This window comes from Eublepharis macularius, chromosome 4 (genome assembly GCF_028583425.1).
Source record: "Eublepharis macularius isolate TG4126 chromosome 4, MPM_Emac_v1.0, whole genome shotgun sequence".
NCBI lineage: Eukaryota > Metazoa > Chordata > Lepidosauria > Squamata > Eublepharidae > Eublepharis > Eublepharis macularius.
The window spans coordinates 28,459,132-28,476,899 of record NC_072793.1 but is presented as its reverse complement, the minus strand read 5'-3'; the positions used below and the strand labels follow the sequence as shown (position 1 = coordinate 28,476,899).

Here is a 17,768-nt window from a genome sequence, read left to right as displayed (position 1 = left end):
GATCGATCTGTGAACTTATATCACCTCAGAATTCTGCTGTTCAACTCCACTGCTTTTCAGACTCATTTAACACGGGAGATCTCAGCTGTATAAATGTAACTGTTTTGTGAAATTTTTGCCCACCTGTGGTTTCAAACTCCTTTACCTAAGCTCTGTGTTGAAGCCATGGGGAAAAGGTGGGTTGGCTCTTTATTTTGCTCCCAGAGAAGCTGGGCGGGGGGGGCGGGACAGTCATCTTAGCAATATTGAAATACTCGTAACACTTACCAAGCCTAAATTTATTTCACAACATTAACAACTTAAAATGCATTATTTATAGCTTGTTTAGCGTATAAAACTACACTGTTGGCATGTTAATAAAATTTAAGTGTTCATCTGTCAGCAATTGCAAGTGCTATACGTTCAATACTAGAAAGAGAAATGCGAGCTGCTGCACCCCACTCTACCTTAGTTTGTGTGTTTTAGTTTTTGCCATCTGAGAGGGTTGAACAAATAAAAGTTTAAATAAACCACCCAAGTGAATTGTAGAAGCTATCTCAGAGAGTCATCGTAGGGCTAGTAGCATGCTTGGATATCAAGTTAAACTTTTATAGCACACTATAAAAGTTGTTATACATGTTAAGTCCATTGTTGTTATACATGTTAAAGCATATTAATTGTTAATAAAATTAGTCATATTGAAACAAATATATGCTTTTTATCTCTATAAGATACATAGGAATTATCCTTATCTAATGCTGTAGATTGTCGTACATTAACATCTTCATATTATATAATCTAAATGTCCAAAAGAGAAAACATTTATAGGAGATTTCTTTCAGTGTTTTCCATCATTTCCAGTTTTTCCACCAGAAAAACCAGGGGGGGGGGGTTCCTCCAAAAACGCCCCGTTGATTTTTTTCTGGGCCTTCACATCTCTGGATCATGCAAGCAAGGTCCCACTTAGAATTATGAACTTCTTGAGAAGTTCTCTGGTTTAGTCCTGCAGTTGTTTTTCAGCGACCAAAACCCAGTTTTCTATGCTTTCAAAAGCACAGCCTTCATTAGATTTTGGTTTTTTAAAACCAAGCATGTAGATACTTTAATTGGTACCAGTTGAGTGCACGAGTGTCTCTCCCACAGCTTTTGCAACTGATTTCTTACCTTGGGGTTAGATGCCACAAAGTGTTTCTACTGACAGAAGGACTTTCGTTAGCAGACCACAACTTTCTCCACTTCTCCAATATAGACTGAAAAGCTGCTGCTTGGGGTGTCTTGTAATACTTGGGCGGCTGGATACAAAGCCTTGTTCTCCTTTTTCTAGCATCTTTACTTCTACTTTTTAAAGAAAAATTAGCATATAGGCTATGTATTAACCGTACCACTGCTCTGTATTGGTTATCAAGCCTAGTTCTTACACGTAGCCTTAAAAAGCTTCTTGTCCTTTAAAGCTGGAAGCCAAATGGTGATGCAGTGTTAATAATGTGTGATATGCAGTGTTATAATATCCAACTGCTACTTAAAAAACCATCCCTAGACAAAAATGGTGTGGCCAGTTACCTCCCAGTCTCCAATCTGTCTTTTCTGGGCAAAATGGTTGAGAGAGCAGTAGCTGACCACCTCCAAGTCGTCTTGGATAACTCTGGTGCTTTGGATCCTTTTCAGTCTGGATTTAGGCCAGGCTGTGGGATAAAGGCTGCTTTGGTGGCTTTAGTGGATGATCTCCACCTGAATATAGACAAAGGCCATGCTTCTTCGTTGCTCCTCCTGGATCTGCCTGCAGCCATTGACACAGTAGATGATGCCATCCTGTTGAGGTGTTTGGAGGCAGAAGCAGGTATCAAGGGATGTGCCTTGGACTGGTTTAAATCATTTCTCATGGAGCAGAATCTGATTTTGGAGTGGGAATTATTTTTCAGGGTTCCACAGGGCACAGTCTTATTCCTCATGTTATTCAGCCTCTGTGTACAGCCTTTAGGAGAACTCGGTCATAGCTATGGATTTGCATGCAACCAATATAAAGATAGCATCCAGCTGTATATTATCCAGATCGTCACAGGAGGCAATAGAGATCTTGGGTCACTTCTTGACAGCTGTGGTCAAATGACTGAAAGCAAACAAATTGAAAACGAATCCAGACAAGACAGAAGTGATGCTGGATGGGAAGGAAGAGATCTTGAGTGACTTCGTACTCCCCACTTCGATGGAGTTCATCTGACCCTTGCAGACTCGGTTAAGAGCCTAGGAGATTATAGTAGATTTAGCACTACTACTAGAAAGTTAAGGCTGCTGCAAAAATGCTTTCTCAAACTCAGTTTAGCCTGAAAATAGTTAAAACTTCCATAATTAATGTATGAAAGCATTGAAGCTATTCCTGAAGATGTCTAATATATAATGCTTTGTGAAAACTGCACTATATGAATAATCTCTTTTTCCCTTCTTCCAGTGGGTATTCCCACAATCAAATGGTGTGGTGCCGAAGGTGACTACAATGTAATGGTGATGGAGTTGTTGGGACCAAGCCTGGAAGATCTCTTTAACTTCTGTTCAAGGAAATTCAGCCTCAAAACAGTCCTGCTTCTTGCTGACCAAATGGTATTAACATTTTTGCCTTTCTTGGTTACTGGATGTGAAGGTTTCCAAAAGAACTAATTATAGACAGTTATTTATTTACTCATAAGACAAAAACTGTCAATCTTTTTTGTAAAGGGCTACACACCCATTTCTTTCATAGACCAGAAAAAAAACACGATAGTTTAAAGTATGCATTATAAGCTGCATTTTGCCGGTATGAATCTGATCGGTGTAGTTGCCCTGAAAAACTTGTTGTACCTTATGCAAAATACATGCTGTTCCTCCAAACAGATTTTTCTTGGGATTAGGAGGTGGGCATCTGATTCTGAAGTGGCCATTACCCACTTGCAATATTTAGGGTTGTGTTCCTTGGCTTGGATCCTAACCTTGCTTTTGTGTACAGCAGTTTCCTCTGATGTCATGTGCTTTTTGGCTCATTGAAATCTACTGGCCTTCCATGGCTGGAAGTGCCTAGCGCTTAAGAAAAGTATTATGCAGTGGAATACTGCCTCCACCACTGAAAATGGATTCTAAGCCTTGCTTCCACTGCCCCAAGCTCTTACCTCTTAAGAGGGTATACTTTCAAAAATGGTAAAACCTTATGTCTTAGGCATAATTATCCTCCTGGCCCAGGGTAGTTAGTTTTAACAAATAATTGTACTTTGTTGTTCAGGTTGCTCTTCCAAACAAAATGTAAAGGTGTTGTAGCTGTGCTGGTCTGCAGTAGGAAAGGAAGATTGAAGTCCAGTAGCACCTTAAAGACTCTTGAAAGCTTATACTCTGAAAATCTTGTTGATATTTAAGGTGCTACTGAACTCAAATCTTGCTGTCCTCCTACCATTGAGAATCTGATTCAAAGCTTTTAAAGTTTTTTTTTAATATAGTTACTGTTTCTGTCTAGTTTTCTTACACTCTTGAGCTAGGCAGCCTGTTTCCATTGGGAACTCTGCTCTTCCAATATGTAAGATGCAGTCTAGTTAAAAATTCCATACTGCATGCTTCCTAAACATTGCATTGGCTCCAGTCCCCTCCTAAAGACTGAGCTTTTCTCCTGTAGCAGGAGCTCTTGCACCAGCAGTATGCAGTTATAGCATTTACTGAAGATCAAAAATAAGTTAAGCCAGCAGACATTATCATCAAAGATGAGTTAAACAGATGAAATAATAAACGTATTATTTAAAGCTTGGCATTTAGCATAGTGGGATTTTAAGGCTAATGTACAGTATAACACGGACATTTTCAGTAACATATTCAGTATTCATATTGAATATTTAATAATTCTTCTTTTTTTTGTAATCAGATTAGTCGAATAGAATACATTCATTCAAAGAACTTCATCCACCGAGATGTAAAGCCTGACAACTTCCTCATGGGATTAGGCAAGAAGGGCAATCTTGTCTATATCATAGATTTTGGGCTGGCTAAAAAATACCGAGATGCTCGAACTCACCAGCACATTCCGTATCGTGAAAATAAAAACTTAACAGGAACTGCCCGCTATGCCTCCATCAACACTCATCTTGGAATTGGTGAGCCGGGAGTAGATTTTTTTGTTGTCGTTACTGTTGCATCCTTGCTCAGAAAATGAGAGCTGGAGAATTAAATGACTTCTGGTTTATTGAAAACTGTGTGTGATTTTCCTAATATGACCACATTCTCACGTAGGGAATCACATCCCACTTCTTTAAAACATCAGGCAGCCTCATGATGTGACAAGGTGTTGGTTGATGTTGTGCCCAGAACGTTATTATTGGGGTAGTTTGGTAGCTGTGTTTTGGTCAGGTTCAGACTCATACCTATATTTGGAATAGGGAATAACCTTATGTTAAGGTCACATTTGCAAAAGTGCTCTTTGGTTTGGTTTGCCTTTTGTCCAGCATCACAGCGTTCAGGAAATCTCAGTCATAATGAAAGTTCTGGGGCAGATAGGTTGGAGAGAGTGTCTTGCCTTTTGTTTTTTATTACACTTTGAACGAAAGATGTGTTATATGATTAACCCTGCAGTTTGTGGCTTGGCGAACTTGTGTGAATAGTCTCTAGCTACTTGCTCTGTAACCAGGGCTTTTTTTCTGGGAAAAGAGGTGGTGGAACTCAGTGGGTTGCCCTTGGAGAAAATGGTCACATGACTGGTGGCCCTGCCCCCTGATCTCCAGACAGAGGGGAGTTTAGATTGCCCTCCGCGCCGCTTGGCAGCCTGGAGGGCAATCTCAACTCCCCTCTGTCTGGAGATCAGGGGGCGGGGCCACCAGCCATGTGACCATTTTCAAGAGGTTCCGGAACTCCGTTCCACCGCGTTCCAGCTGAAAAAAAGCCCTGTCTGTAACTACCTTTCTGCAACTTGCCGGTTCTGTTCTTGGCACGCTGTGGTTTGGATTGCATAGGCTGCATAAGGTTCCACAGGACTCCAAAAATCCCCTCTTCATTCAAGTTCAAGAAGCAGCACAAGAGACTGCAAAAACTCTGAAGAAAATGAAACGATCCTCAGTCTGCACAAGATGGGTAGCCGCGTTAGTCTGTCTATAGCAGTGGAAAAGGACAAGCGTCTAGTAGCACCTATAAGACTAATTTATTTTTATTTTATTTATTTATTTTCAATTTCTAGTCTGCCCTCCCTGCATCAGCAGGCTCAGGGTGGATTACCTTCATAGACTCTTTTTACACAATTGTGTAAAAGCTAGTTTTACACAATTTAAAATCACAATGAGTACAGTATAAATATTTTAAAACCGCAGTATAAAAATAATTTGACTCAGTCCAGCACCCATACTGTCACTGAAATACATTTAGAAGACAATTGTTTGGGGTGGGTGCTCTAATAGGGAGGGCCCCATCCGATTCAGATTGGCTGGTGGGGGCCCTGCCCAGCATCAACCATATGCCTGGTAGAACAGCTCTGTCTTACAGGCCCAGTGGAAGGATAACAAATCCTGCCAGGCTCTGGTCTCATTAGACAGAGCCTTCCACCAGGTTGGAGCCAGAACCGAGAAGACCCTGGCTCTGGTCGATGCTAGGTGGGCTTCCTGGGGTCAGGGACCATTAATAGCTGTTTTTTCCAGATCGAAGTGTCCTCTGGGGCACATATGGGGTGCCCCAGAGGATTTGTGGTAGGGTATGAGCTTTTGAGAGTCACAGCTCACTTCTTCATATGCTCATCCAGCAGTACACATTCATCCTTGAGAAAGTGCAGAGGACTTGGGAGAAGGAGAAGGTGGTGTGACCGCAAATAACTGGCTTTTAAGCCAAGCCAAAATTTCAGAAGCAATATTTGATGGATAGATGGGCAGTCCAGGATGATTCTGCGTAAGAGGTGGACTAGATGACCATTGTCCTACAAAGTCCTTTTCAGCACTATGGAAATCTTTAGTGATAACTGCAGGAGTAAACATATTTTTTTCAGATTGTGGAGCAAACTGGACCCCCCTCCCCAAAGACTCACCGATATTTAGCAGGGTTTTCTTAAGGTGATGTTTTTGTAAGTGTCATTTGTTGCATTAAACACCTTTGTGCTATTTCACCAGATGATAGAACCTAATGGCTCCACTCTTATACTCTTGTAGAACAATCTCGCAGAGATGACTTGGAGTCCTTGGGCTATGTACTCATGTATTTTAACCTGGGCTCCCTCCCCTGGCAGGGATTGAAAGCAGCCACAAAGAGACAGAAATATGAGCGCATCAGTGAAAAGAAAATGTCTACACCCATTGAGGTTTTGTGTAAAGGATACCCTTGTAAGTTTATTCTCTGGGATAGATAATTTTGAAATAAATATGCAATCAAACGTGTCAGTTAAACTTCTGTTAAATTAATATCACATCTTCTGTTTACATCTGCAGTTCAGCATTTACTCTGACTCTCATTTTCATATAATAACATAATAACAACCTTCGGTCTTTATACTGCCTTTTAGGACAACTTGGAGCACTTTACAAAGTGTGTTGTTATTATCCTCATGACAGTCACCCTGTGAGGTGGGTGTGGCTGAGAAAGTTCGGAGAGAGCTGTGACTGACCCAGGGTCACCCAGCTGGCTTCAAGCGAAGGAGTGGGGAATCAAACCCAGCTCTCCAGATTAGAGTCCTGCCGCTCTTAACCACTGCACCATAGCAACTCTGTGGTCTTTTCCACATGGGGCTTTTTAATCGGTTCTGGCCCCATACTACATCGATTTCTCGCTGAACTTCTGCATGCACGGTCAAAATGCCTCCAATTCAGTATCCGAACTGCTTCCCAGACTTTTTTGAGTTCCTCACGGAGAAATACTGCGGCTGCCACAGAATAGATCTTTCTCTGGCTGCAACATTTCTCCCTGTGCCCATACTCCAGTGTTTTTTTTTCCAGCAAAGTCAAATGGGATTTGACTTACTTTGATGTGAGGCCTGGCCCTAGCCATGCCTTTTGCCCTCCCCTTTATTCCCTTGCATCCTGATTGGTTGAACAGCAACCAATCAAAGTTTTTTTCCCCTTTTTTTAATGGCAATTGCAACATTGGTGCCATTAAAAAAAGGCACAAAAAACAACCTTTGTAGGTTTCATCAGGAATCAGCTGAGGAAACTGAGGAGTCCTGAAAGCCTGCAGCAGAATCAGGCATTTTTCTATTGCAGAAATAAAAAACAGACAACGCTTTGGTTCAACTCCTTCCCAAGTGCAGAACTAAAGAATCGAAGCAATAATGGGGCCAGAACTGATGAATAAAGTGAATCCAATCCTCATGGGTTGAATACTCAGAAAGCCCGATGTAAAGCTCACCATGCAGAACAGGCCTGTGTTGGGCTAAGTGAATGATTGGATTTTCTGTGTTGACTAAGCAAATCCTTTTGCCCTTTTACCTTATCAGATATGTTTGTTCAGGGTATGCATTTTGGACTGCCTATAGTGTTTGCTCATCATGGTGAACTGTCCATTGCATCATTAAAGGGAAAAATTGTATATGCGCTTAGTGTTCATGTGGTGCCATAATTTAACCTATAGTTGCTAAGTTGCTGTTCAAGCAGGCAGGGGCTGCATTGGTTACTGTATCCCTAGCAACTATTTTCCTTTGCATTAGTCCTCTAAATTAGGAAAACTGGAAATGTTTTGTTTGCACTGTCTGATTGGCATGGGTTAATGCCTTTTCTTTTGAGAGAGGAAAGAACAGTTTAATTCTGCCCTCTTTCTAAAAGGGAAATACTATCCCTATATTGTTCCTGAGGCTGACTAGAGTTGGGCCGTCTCTATTCCTTTATGGGATTTCTCTGACTAACGTAGCCAGGTAACGTCCAAAGGATGATTTGATAGGATCATCACTGAGGCATTTTCAGCATGTGAAGTAAAGGCCTTGGTTGCCTATACGGGAGACAAAATTGATCACTTCAGATCAAAAGTCTGCTGTTTCAGGTGCCATACAGCTGCCCGGTGAATGCTAAAGCGCTTGGGAGCGTTTTGGAAAGGGAATGAGCTGATGAATCTGTACTGATTTTTTGTTTGTTTGCACTGGCTTTGATAATATATCAGAATTTCTCATTTCAGCCGAGTTTGCTACGTACTTGAATTTCTGCCGTTCATTGCGTTTTGATGACAAACCAGATTATTCTTATCTAAGACAATTGTTCAGAAACCTCTTCCACAGACAAGGCTTCTCCTACGATTATGTATTTGATTGGAACATGCTCAAATTTGTAAGTAGCCAGTTAAAATCTTTTTTAAACGTTGGGGGGAAACTGGAAATGCTAGTGTGAGAGAACTTGATTTCTTGTTTGGGATTAAATATAGTATATGATACTGATTTACTACCCAAAAGAAGGGCTGAATGTCCAACTTCCGCCCTACACTGAGCTTAGTATTGGAAGTCTATAGGTAGGTACCGCATAGTTTTCTTTACATCTGTACCAATTAGTATGTTGGCATGAGCCTTTGCAAGTACTAAGATTGCAACCAGTGTTGTTTCTGTAGGATATTAGCTTCCAACTAAATCCTTGAAGGCTATGGGTCTGCTGGTGTGGATTCAGCAACTTTTGTGAGTCCAAACTTATAAATAAGGGCCTAGTCATTAGAGAAGCAGAGTTGATCTGATATACGAAGTTCAGTGCTTTATCGCTTGGATCCAGCAGATCACTTCTGGGGATGGAAGATTTTCCATACATGTATCATAATTTTTTCATCTCCTTCCCACTGCAACTCAAAATGCTGTTTTCCAGGAGCTCTTTGTCTGCATAAATACTTCATTGGATGTAAGCCATTATCTCTTAAGAGTTAATGTTTCTTTACCATCCTTTCAGTGGACCAACTGAGGCTGTCCTGATATTTTTTTGACCCACTTTTATTTGGAGAGTGCTGACAGTATCTTATGAGTATCAAAAAATCGTGAAGGTAAACAGGACTGTAAGATGGCTACCTGTATTGATTTTAATAATCTTTGTTACGTATCTGCAAGTTGTATTAAATCAATGTTGATGACTAGCATCATACCACTTTAAGATTTTTTTTTGCTACAGATTGCCTGTGAGTTTTAAATACCCCTCTTCACATTTGTTCCAATTAGCTGTGGTTGTTTCAAAAGCAAGCAGCAGATAGAAAGACGACATGAATACGTACAAGTGACACACCCGAAGCAGAGCCATTGGATGGTCTTGAATATGTAGACCTTAATTTTTCTTCATTATATTTAGGTTATTGCTCAAATAGGTTTTTTATCTGGAATCAGAACAATTCTATATTATGGCAAGATAAGGAAACCTAGTGTTTCCTTGTGGCCGTGTTGATTTTTTTTCCAGTTTCTCCTGAAGTCAAGGATCTTGCTTGCTATTTTGATCTTTGATAGTAAATCATTGGTTTAGCCGTCAAGTCATTTTGTTAGCAAGAAACTTTTGCTGTGCTTGAAATCAGACTCCTTGGCATCTTTCTATATAAAAGGCAAGCCGTATTGGCGATGACTCACTTTTTATCCTGGTGCGCCTGCTCAGGCGCACCAGGATAAAAACTGAGTTGATCGCCAATACGATCTTCCCTGCCTTGTTGCTACTTAAGGCTCCATTTCTCATCTCCCTCTTCACTTGCGCTAACTGCTGTAAAAAGTAGTGCTCTCACCTGCACACTCTGGGGATGAAGAGATCAGCCGCTATCCCTCTCCCTCCTACGCCTTGATAAGCATGACTGAATAGGGCCTATTGTGGTCACAGAGTTCAAACACACATTCAAATATAAATACAATAAAGCTTCTCCCTTATGGTCGGGATTTATAATTCCCCCCTGCCCTTGGATTATTTTACGTCTCTTGTTCTGAAAGGACAATTTGCACTTATCCTTCCAGCTTCTCATGCTCTGTGGCTGATGTGTGAGTTTATCTTTAGGTCTTCCCAGGCTGGGGCATCTGCATTTCCGTTACTGAGCTGGATGACTTTTGTGCTAGGAGATTAGTTATGCCCACCCCACTTTTCCCTTGTATACCTATTAGCCTGTAAAAGGCACTTAACACTTTCTGAGCATATATAGAGTGCAGACCTGGTTACTGTAATTTTAAGCATTCCATGATGTAAGGCATTTCCCCATATTAATCATTCCCAATACATGTAGTGATATTTGAGAGAGGAAGATTAAGAAGGTAATCTGCTTGTCTTCCTTAAGCAGTATACCGACATCTTTCTGTCATCGTATCCATATTCTTCTCTGAACGTTGTCACTATATACTGTTCTAAAACCTTTTGAACAAGAATTTTCTTCCCTTTTTGAGAGATCCTAGTCAATTAATCAGTACTAAGGCACATTCTGCATCTCTTGTTGTGGATCCCAAATTCTACTTTTCTCTCACATTCTTCTCCCCCCCCCCTACTCCCCCCCCAAAAGTTCATTAGGGGGTATCTCTGGAGTATTTTCTTGGTGAGTCACATTTGATTAATTTGGAGGGGTAGAGGTTATAAAACTTGGTACAAATTGCATTCATGCTATTTCAGTCTGTCGTAACCAATTTTTTTAAAGTTTTCGTTCTATTTAATATGAAACTTAGGAAGTTACCAAATTGTTGGATGCCCTAAACTCTCTACTGCCTTTTTGCTTCTGAATGTGGTTTTCTGGTGTTAGTTGCTGTTCATCGAGAGTGTTATACAAACCATTCTTAGAGATTGTTTAGAGCAGTAATTAAAAGAACTGGGGCTCTTCTTTCTGCTGTTCTCTTTAAGCCAGTAAGAGGGTTCTCTCAAGTAATGGCATTTTAGTCTTCTATCTCATTTTCCTCCATAAAGGCTGATGTTGGGTTTAACTAGTCAGTACATGTGAATCTCCTTGGAAACTGTTTTTTCTCTTCACTCACAGTGGAAATACTGTTAGTTAGCCATTAATTTCTCTTCCATAAAAATGAGAATGAGTTTGAGAGAGTAACTTGCCCAATGTCTGATTCGGATCAAGTTTTGAGTTCATGGACATAGACCCCAGTATATTGTTGGACAGGGCTTTTTTTCTGGGAAAAGAGGTGGCAGAACTCAGTGGGTTGCCCTCAGAGAAAATGGTCACATGGCTGGTGGCCCTGCCCCCTTACCGGAGGGCAATTGTCTGGAGATCAGGGGGTGGGGCCACCAGCCATGTGACCATTTTCAAGAGGTTCCGGAACTCCGTTCCCCTGCGTTCCCCCTGAAAAAAAGCCCTGTTGTTGGATATGGTTCCATGAGTTTGTTCAAGCTAAGCAGATCTAAGACTTACTGCCTGGACAGGAGATTTTCCTGTAACCTTATGTGCCCCTCCATGAAGTCTGTGATGGAAGAAAGGTATGATATTGATATAATAAATACAGTATGCTAGTTCACACTCCGCCCCCCCCCCCCCATACAATGGGTAAACTCAGCAGGATCATTTTGAAGAAGCTAGTTCTCACAATGCTTTCAACATTGTAATGATCTGAAATTCTGGAGAGGACATGCACATCAAAGCAAATTCAGTGTGTCACAGATACATAGCAGTGTGTCAAAGATATAGTTGTTTAGTCATCAGCTTGTTTTGTAACAGCATGTGGACTGCTCTGTCCTACTCAGTTGATCCCCAATCATGTTATTTGTTAATTTTTTCAGGGAGCCAGCCGAGCAGTTGAAGATGCAGAGCGTGAACGGAGGGAGAGAGAAGAAAGGCTGAGACATACACGAAACCCAGCAGTTCGTGGTTTACCATCCACTGCCTCTGGCAGGCTTAGAGGGACACAAGATGTAGCCCCACCAACTCCTCTTACCCCAACCTCACATACTGGTAAGCAGTGGAATGTCTTGACTCCTAATTACAAGAGACATATGACAGGGTGGCTTTTTAAAAGTAATCTTAACTCATCCTACGGTGATACACATCTGTATGAGATTTCCAGCCAACTTCCTTCTAGCGTTTCCTTGAATTGCGGTTGAATATTTGATCCATGGATCCAAGGTTCTCCAACAAGAAGCGTGCTAGACACAAAGCATGGTCTGTCACCTGTACATAGTACTTCTTCATTTTGCTTGGTATAAGTGAGGAATTGGTTCATTTAAAAAAAAAATCTTCCATTTCTTGCAGAGTTAAGATAAATGGTTTCCTGTAATGGGACTACTGACTCAGTCTCATCCAGTCACATCATATATCAGATGTTAAGCGGAGTCAGCCCTGGTTTGTCCTTAGAAGAGAGAAGGAAGACAAGGGTGCCTTGAAAACTGTACAACAGGGGTCCTCAGTGTGGTGCCTGTGGGCACAATTGTGCCCGCCAACACCCTGGTGCCCAGCTATTGGTTTTAGAAAGTGGATGGTGCCAGCTGGGACTTTTGGGAAGCATGCCTTTTGCTTGGCCATTGGAGTATTGTTTGGCTGTGCAGATTTTTAAAAACTGTTCTGGCAGAAACTGCTTCCACAGCACAAAGATCTTCACTGTGTGACCAAAAGTGACTGTAACAGCCATTTTGTGGCTGGCTCTGTCCCCTGCAGCAGTCATTATGTGGCAGCCATTTTGTTGCTGTGCCCACCTCACGGTGCCGGAATTCCAAATGTGCCCACATGCTCAAAAATGTTGACGACTCCTGCCCTACCTGGTCGCCGTAAGTTGGCTGTGACTTGACAGAACTTTACACACGTACCTTGGGATTGGGTCTTGATAGTCATGCCAAATGAAAATATAATAAACCTATTTAAATAGAATCTCGTCTCAACTACCACTTCTACAAGATAGAGCCAAACAAAGCACTCTCCCTGCTGTGCGTCACTTCATTTATGTTGTCAACCACATACAGAAAATAAAGGCTTGTTTGTGTCGCCTCAGCCTAGTTACTTTGAGAAAAAAATGATTCATGCCAGTGGATACTTCTAGCTGCCATTAGACTGCAGTGTTGCTAGAATGTGAAACAAACTTATGGCTGAACTATAGAACCATTTCTTTGCTGCTGGTGATCAGAGCCCAACTGTTCAGTTTGCTTGTGCGTTCATTCTATTACACATCATTTTATCGCAGTGGTAACAGCCCTGTGTAGACATTTTCAAGACAGGTAAAAAAAAAAATCGTGGCTGGGATTCAGAAAGCTATTTCAGGGGCATCCAAAGCCTTAAGCCTGTGTCAGGTCACACTTTTTACTTTGAACAACCCACCCCCGCCACTCAATCTTTATTAATTTAACACAGTCAAAAACTATAGTTCTTGACTTTTTAAATATCTTTTTGTCAGCGAACACCTCTCCTCGTCCAGTATCTGGAATGGAGCGAGAACGGAAAGTGAGTATGCGATTGCATCGTGGTGCCCCTGTCAATATCTCCTCGTCTGATTTAACAGGCCGACAAGATACCTCACGCATGTCAACCTCACAGGTACAAAATGGTTGATTTTTTTTTGTGAAAAACGAGGTAGGAGTGTCATAGCTTTCCTCAGAATGAAACTTAAGAATAAAAATACTCTGGGTAGGAAAGTTCACCTCCCGATTGTTAATGTTTAGATATTATTTTCCATTCCATTTGTTTAGGTATGCAGTTTCTCTTAATTGATCTGAAAACGGCTGAATGGCCACTTACGAAAGCCCTCCCTCTTTTCCCTTGTAGCTTTAATGTAAAGGGGAATGTCCTGTAGGGTACTAAAATTTAGAGACGGGTACATACTTTGTTTATATTTTAGGATATGGCTTTAACACCCATAGAAATTTCAGAGACTTCTGTTATACTATGTGAATTACCAAGCGATGTAAAGCTTGTGTTTTTTCTAACCAGTGCAACTCTCAAAAACCTGTGTAGATGAATGTTATACCATTTCTTTGTGTTACATTTCATGGAGAAGGATGAATAAGTACTCTCCTCTTATCTTTGGTAAAGACTCAGTATGTTCAAAGTTAAAGATGGATAATATACTGAGGTATTCATTCAACATCTAATTGTAAAATTGTGTGGTCCCAGGGAGATTAACATCGCATGGACTGTATTTCAGGACAAACTGCCTTCCATGGCAAATGGTTACAGACTTTCCCCTGATATTAGCAACTGTAGTCTCTTATCTGCTATAAGAGGGGTGTACTTTAAACTGTTGTGTGTCTGAAATTGTTACACCTGATGAAATAAGACCGAGCCTGTCTTGCATCCTTTGTTAATTGTGTTAAGTGGTTGTACTTCTCATACAACTTTGATTTTCTTTTCTCTTCTAGCACTTTTAGAATCGTCTGCATAAGTTTAAGAAGTAAAAAATGGTTTCCAGACTAGCTTTGGGCCTGCATCATTGTTAAAAATATGAAACTGAGCTAGATTAGTGAATGAATCTGCATCCTGTGCAGTGAACTGGCATCTTAACTTTGGGACAGTCACTTTTGACCTCTAAACATGCTAATTGCAATCATAACTTTTCCTATGCAGTATGCACTATTTTTGTAAAGTATGTCTAATGCTTAAAGTACTGGAGTTGAATTACTGCGTAAGTCACAAAAGAGACTGTAATATGAATGCTGATTGTACGCAGGTGAGAGTGTTTGATAGGATGCATTGTTGTACAGTTGCGAAGCAGGATGAGAGTTGACTCAGTATTGTTACATTTTTGTTGCTTTCTCTTCCCCTCCCCCCCCCCCCTTTGGAAACTCATGATCTGAAGAAAACTACTAACAGACAGCTATGGGTCTTTCGAGTTTTGTACCTGATCTATCCCCCGTTCTCTAAGAGTGTTTGTGGCATGAATCCAAATCTGTCATTCAATGCAGGCGCCACCAATAAGGTATTCATCACATGTAGTCTTGACTTGAAGAAGGAAAAACGGGTCCTCTCTGGGCTCTGTGTTGTTCTTCCCTGTCCAGAATAGCAGCCAGAGCAAGATTTGTGAATTTAGAAGCAATAACTGAGCTACTGTTTAGAGTTTGATGCCAGGGTGTAATGAGGTACATGTATGAGAGAGACGGAGATGCCTGTATTTCAGAAAGGAATCAGAACTGTGTCAAGGAACTGGTAGTTTAGAAGAAACATCAGTGAGTTAGTCTGTGGTTGAACGGTACAGAAACATGGCTGCTGCAGACATGTGGAATGCTTAGACCACCACACTTCTTGTGTCAGTGAATGAAGAATGCTAGACAGTGAGCTGAGTAAGGAAGAAGAATTGGCAGATTCATAATTCAGGAGTTCATTTGTAGATTTTTACTAATAGGAAATTTTCTGCTGGGTAACAAATCACTCTTTCCCTCCAAGTTTGTTTTCAGCTTCATTGTGATAAAAGTTTCGTAAGTATAGTATTAAAGAAGTTAAAAATTGAGACCATTCTATATTAAATCTGCTTCTTAGCCAAAACTAATAAAGCTTTCTTGCTAATGCCACATTTTAAAGTTTCCGTTCATGACCGTGCTTGAAGATACGTAACCTGAAGCATCAGAGTATTTGAACCAAGACTCCAAAATTCTAATAGTCACTGATGCAAACGACAAAAATCTGTTGAGCAGACAACAGCCCTAATTAGAAGAATGTGGAATATGAAGATTGCAGCTCTGTGGAAATGCAGATTGTGATCCAACATGAATATCTGCACTAGCACGCAAAAATATTACTATAATGTACTGGATTGAATCCTGCAGAGTTTTTCCACAAGCAGGAGGAGGGAAGATTTTGACTGATTCCCTAACCTCAGACTCGACCTTCATGCTGTTCCTGGGGGTTCCCTATCCCCCCCCCCCGGAAACCGTATTTCATGGGCACGGTATTTGAGTCTGCAAAAGCAGCGAAGTCACACTCTCCTGATAGAAATCCTTCCATTAGCAGAAATTTTCGGCAGGATCGCAACAAAAGAATCTGCAGAATGAAATAGTCAGGTTTTCAAAGAGGGTTTTAAGGTAACCCTAATTCTGCATATTACGATCAACAGGAATACGTTCCTTCTGTACCCCTTGCTTTCTTTGCAGCCTTTTGCTCGCTTCACGTGCAGGTAAAGGTTGGCTGTCGAATATGTTTCTGAACATACTCATTGTTAATGCCCAACTCACGAGGTGACAACCACACCAGAAAATGAGGGGAAATCCTGTAAACCATTTTTAACTTGCTAAGATGATACGGCTTGACCTCATACGTGACATTCTGAACAGGTATGCAGGACGGGGCAGGGAAAGAAGTTTCTGCTTAAGGTTTGAATGAGAATGTATTGTGGGCATGTACAGAAGCTTGCTGAGCTTGAGATTCTCTGTTATCCTTCCTTGTTGTAAAGCCAGGTTCCTGCAGACCTTGAAGGAAGAGGAAGAAAGTGCGTATTTTAACCACTTAAATTACCTGAAATAAAGCACTTTTAGACTCTGGAATCTAATGACTTGCTTTCCTTTGTATGGGGGCATTTGAAGCTCAGCAAGCTGTGCTGTATTGAATAGCTACCAAGCGTTCCATTTAAGAAGGCACTAAACTTCCAGCCAGTGTTGTTTAGACCTTAGGCCGGGATTTTTCTAGGGTATTTCTATATATGAGGAAGGATTTTGTGTTGTATGCTTGGGAGAAAGATAAAGCAAAGTCGCCACTCTTTTGCTAAACGGCTATGTCAAAAGCTGATGTGAAATTTGCATGAGCAGTGGGCAAAACGTGATGCAAGTAATTACAGACAGAAAGTGCAGTTTATTAAATAACAGCTTTTCTATGTGGCTGGTGTTTTTGTTCAAAGATAATGGTCAGACTTTGACACCCTTTGATGAAAAAGGTCGTGTTCCAGAGAACAGTATTCCTCATATATGCACAAAAGTTTCCAGGAAACTAACCGCACCTTTGAAATTTGTCACACAGCTGGGGCGAGAAGCTGTTAGTTACTCTGTGGCAAGCAGCCAAGTAGCATATAGCATCAACCTACGCTCACTTTGCCAGCATAGCGTTCTTCTGTGCATCCCACGCTAGGGGAACACAGCACAGTTGTGTTTGTGGTTTTCTGATCTGTTCTCAAAGGGTTGGTAATTCTCTGTGTGCCTGCATTTCTTTTGTTGTCTGGATTTAGTAGCAAGAGACTGGCAGTTACCATAATGTAGTGTTGTATTTCCCAGTGGCGACGTGCATAGCACAGTGCTGTACCATGAGAACTGGTGGCAGTGGTGGAGAGTGCCCTCAAGTCATAGCTGACTTATGGCAACCCCTGGTAGGGTTTTTATGACAAGAGACTTACAGAGGTGGTTTGCCGTTGCCTGCCTCCGCAACCCTGGTCTTCGTTGGAGGACTCCTGTCCAGTTACTAACCAAGGCCGACCCTGCTTAGCTTCCAGAGTCTGCCGAGACTGGGCTTGCCTGGACTATCCAGGTCAGGGCACCGTGGGAACTAGGGAGGAAGAAAAAGAGGTGTAAAAGTTGGAACAGGTGTGGGGGGGGAGTGGGTTGGCCTGTCCTTGACAATTAGGTTTTACAAATTCTCTTCTTTTTTCTGCAAATTTTTGTGTACGTGGAAAGAGTCCTACTGCTTTGCTCCACTAGTATTTTTGGACCAACTCTGCAAAAGGGAAAACCCTTGATACCACTGTAAAAGTTTTCTTCAGATTTGAATTCATTGTCCGGGAGGTCCCCGCTCTCATTGTGGGCCAAATGCAGTCTACATGCTGCATGTTTTTGCTGGTCAGCTTTCCAGCTTCTTTTGATAGAAATTGTTAGCCTGTTTTGTTAATGATATTTTCTTATATCAATAACCCGAGCACAGAGGCCCCAGCCAGAGTTCTAGAGCACTTCATACATGGTTAAATGATGCAAATTCTTCCCCTAAGTCCCCTGTTAATATTTGTTCTGTCAGCATTAAGTCCCTGTAATGATACTTTATGGCCAACATTAACTATTTCCTTGGTGCAC

The 17,768-nt window shown here is 41.3% G+C and overlaps 1 protein-coding gene across 6 annotated transcripts in view; it reads left to right on the top strand.

The window, feature by feature from the left end:
• The window catches only part of CSNK1D (casein kinase 1 delta), a 35,240-nt gene that overhangs the window by 7,332 nt on the left and 10,140 nt on the right, over window positions 1-17,768 (top strand). For 5 of the 6 annotated variants that reach the window (XM_054978868.1, XM_054978865.1, XM_054978867.1 and 2 more), the window contains exons 3-8: window positions 2,426-2,574; window positions 3,854-4,082; window positions 6,111-6,281; window positions 8,059-8,207; window positions 11,586-11,757; window positions 13,187-13,326. In XM_054978868.1, the coding sequence (XP_054834843.1) occupies window positions 2,426-2,574; window positions 3,854-4,082; window positions 6,111-6,281; window positions 8,059-8,207; window positions 11,586-11,757; window positions 13,187-13,326 (1,010 nt within the window). Of the gene's footprint in view, window positions 1-2,425; window positions 2,575-3,853; window positions 4,083-6,110; window positions 6,282-8,058; window positions 8,208-11,585; window positions 11,758-13,186; window positions 13,327-14,147; window positions 17,764-17,768 lie in introns of those variants that run through there. The other variant, XM_054978869.1, reaches the window with a different exon arrangement.